The 2,877-nt window shown below is 55.4% G+C and overlaps 1 protein-coding gene across 1 annotated transcript; it reads left to right on the top strand.

The window, feature by feature from the left end:
- Positions 1-330: 330 nt before the first annotated feature.
- CHC_T00008863001 (tyrosine aminotransferase) lies at positions 331-1,704 on the top strand. Its single transcript, XM_005713760.1, has one exon. The coding sequence runs from the start codon at positions 331-333 to the stop codon at positions 1,702-1,704; it is 1,374 nt and encodes a 457-aa protein (XP_005713817.1).
- The last annotated feature ends 1,173 nt before the right edge of the window (positions 1,705-2,877 follow it).

Raw genomic sequence — 2,877 nt, forward strand, 5'->3', positions numbered from 1 at the left:
CCGAGGACAGGACATCCGCTCTTCGGGCTGCAGATGGCCTATGAGAGGGCCCGGAATCCGCCATGCCCGAGGTGTGGCAGGGCCGTTTCGGAGAGAGGGAAGGTAAAGGGCGAAGAGATCTGCGTGGCGTGTTACCGTGAAATTTATTTGGTTGGGGGGGTCGCCCAGGGGGGGCAAGGAAGCACGAGGGTGTGGGATGAGGAAGGAAGAAGGGCGAAGGTGAGAGAGGAGGAGAGGGCGGGGGAGGAGGCTGTGTCTGTGTCGTTGAAGATGCTTGAGTCGCAGAGGGGCAAGCTGCCGCACAATAGGCGGGTGGGGTCAACCGTGAAAATGGCCTCGTCAGATAGCCAGACCACGGGGACTAAGGGCGTGTCGGAGGGAAGGACGAGCCGTGGTGCAACGTGGACGGACGGGACTGGTTCGGGTAGCATTGGAGATGATAAACCTCCGCCATCTGGATGGGGAGTACGTAGTGAAGATGGGTGGGAGGTGCTTGCGTCAGAGAGATCATTGCGAACGATCAACCCCATTCGCAACCTCATTCAGAACATTGAGGTGAAGCCCAACCCGGATAAGGAACTGATCAAGCTGTCGATTGGAGACCCGACTGTGTACGGCAACCTGAAAGCTTGCGAGCATGCGAAAAGGCGCTTTTGTGAGGTTATCCAAAGTGATAAGGCCAATGGATACACTATGTCAATGGGGTCCGAAGAGGCGAGGGTTGCAGTTGCTAGACGGTACACGACGGATGCGTCACCTTTGACGTCAGACGACGTTGTTCTAACCGGCGGAACGTCTGGTGCTTTGGAGACAGCAATTGGGGCCATTGCGAACGAGGGCGATAATATCCTGCTGCCACAACCGGGATTTCCATTGTTTAGAACTATCGCAGAGGGCTACGGCATTGAGTGTCGGTACTACAAGACTAACCCGGATAAGAACTGGGAGATTGAATTCGGGAGCTTGGTGGAGATTGCGGATGAGCGGACACGGGCTATTGTTGTGAATAATCCGTCCAATCCGTGCGGCTCTGTTTTTTCTCCGTCCCATATCGAGGACTTGATGGCAACGGCATCTATGCTGAAAGTGCCAATCATTGCTGATGAAGTGTATGCAGATATGCTTTTCTCAGAAAGCGAGTTTACGCCGATGGGAAGCAAATCTGTTGATGTTCCAGTGTTGAGCGTGGGCGGTATCAGTAAGCAGTTTGTAGTTCCTGGGTGGCGTCTGGGCTGGATTCTGATTCACGATCGCAACGACGTATTGGAGATGGGCGGCGTGCGGAAAGGCATCCGTCAGCTGACGACGCGCATGCTAGTCCCCAATTCTCCGGCACAAGCAGTTCTGCCGTCCCTTCTTGCGCAGGGCGTGGAGGACCCGGCCTTCAAGGCTGTGATGGAAGAGCTTAGGGAGAACGCAAAATTCACAATGCAGGCTCTAGCAGGTGCGCGCGGGTTGAGGTTGATCGAGCCGCAAGGGGCTATGTATGCGATGGCGGAGGTTGACGTTGGTCTTTTGGGGTTCAAGGATGACATGGAATTTACCGAAAAGTTGCTGGAGGAGGAGGCGGTGTTTGTGCTACCAGGGCGCTGTTTCCAAGCCAAGAATTTTGTACGAATCGTGTTTGCGGCCCCGAAACAGACTCTGTCGGAGGCGTTTTTCCGCATGCGATCATTTTGCGCCAGGCACTCTGGGAGTCTGTAGGCTGCAATAACTACGGGAAGATGTCATGATTTTATAAAACGGTTGATATGTGCTTGTATTCAAAAGGGCCAGTACCAATGGCGTGTCCGAGTGCGTTTTAGCTTCACATCGTCGGGAACTCGATCGTCTGGGGCGACGAGGGACCGCGGCTGTGCAACAGGGGGTACGATGTTGCGAGGAGCCGCAAGATTGGGGCGGGGAGGGACAAGCTCAGGGTCTTTTGGGATAAGGTGGCTGATAGGAGCTCTGTCGTCGTGATCGTAGTAGTGATGGCCGCAGGCACACATTCGATAACCCCAGCGACGGCAGGTGAAAAGTGGTTTGGGCTGCAGCGGGGGAAAACGGTGGGCTCGTAAAGGAGGAAATGGTGAGCGATTTCGCGGTGGGAGGAGCGCATTCGTATGAGTGGTAGAGTCAAGCTTGGATCGAGAAGGACGTCGACGCGTACCTCTGGTTTTCTCGCAGCGTAGCTTACGACACGGCGGGGCCCTTCGACGACGAGAAAGGTGGCAAGACAGAGGGACTACATACAAGGAGATGAGAGAATTTGGAGCGAGAATGTTCGAGGTTAGCAAGCGGAAGAGTGGAAGGTGGGGTGTATGCGAGAGAAGTGAGGTGCGGAGGCACCCACCTTGGCGACGATACTACTTAGATCCCAGTAAAAGGACTTGCAATGATGGGTTCTGCTCGGGGGCAGGGCGCTGCATTTGCCGAAACCCATGCCAAACGGCGAAGTGTGGAGGCAGACTTGAAAGTCGTACAACGTGACGGAGATGCAGGGGTGTGAATGACATGCTGGTTCAGGGTGCACAGTAAGCGCAGCACATCGGGGAGAAGCCTGTCACCGGACAGGACGAGATTGGCTGAGATCTATGCTGCCTGCTGCGAATTTCAAAATCAAAAAAGCGGGACGCCCGACTTTCAAAATTCCCCACATCCCCTCATTGTCATCCAAGCTTTAGAGCCGTTACACTTTCCATCCACAACCTCCTCCTCCTTCCTCAACAGGTCCGTGTCTCCCCTCTTCAACGAACACGTCCGCCCCATCTCCTTGATCCCGCACTCCCCCCTCCCCCCCCCTCCCCACCCCCTCTCCCTTAACCCCTTCAAGCCGCCCCCTTTCCCCTCACCCCTCTCTCTCTAACCCCCCTACCCTTCTCTTCCTCTCTCCTT

Source organism: Chondrus crispus, genomic scaffold, assembly GCF_000350225.1.
Source record: "Chondrus crispus Stackhouse genomic scaffold, scaffold_147, whole genome shotgun sequence".
Lineage (NCBI taxonomy): Eukaryota > Rhodophyta > Florideophyceae > Gigartinales > Gigartinaceae > Chondrus > Chondrus crispus.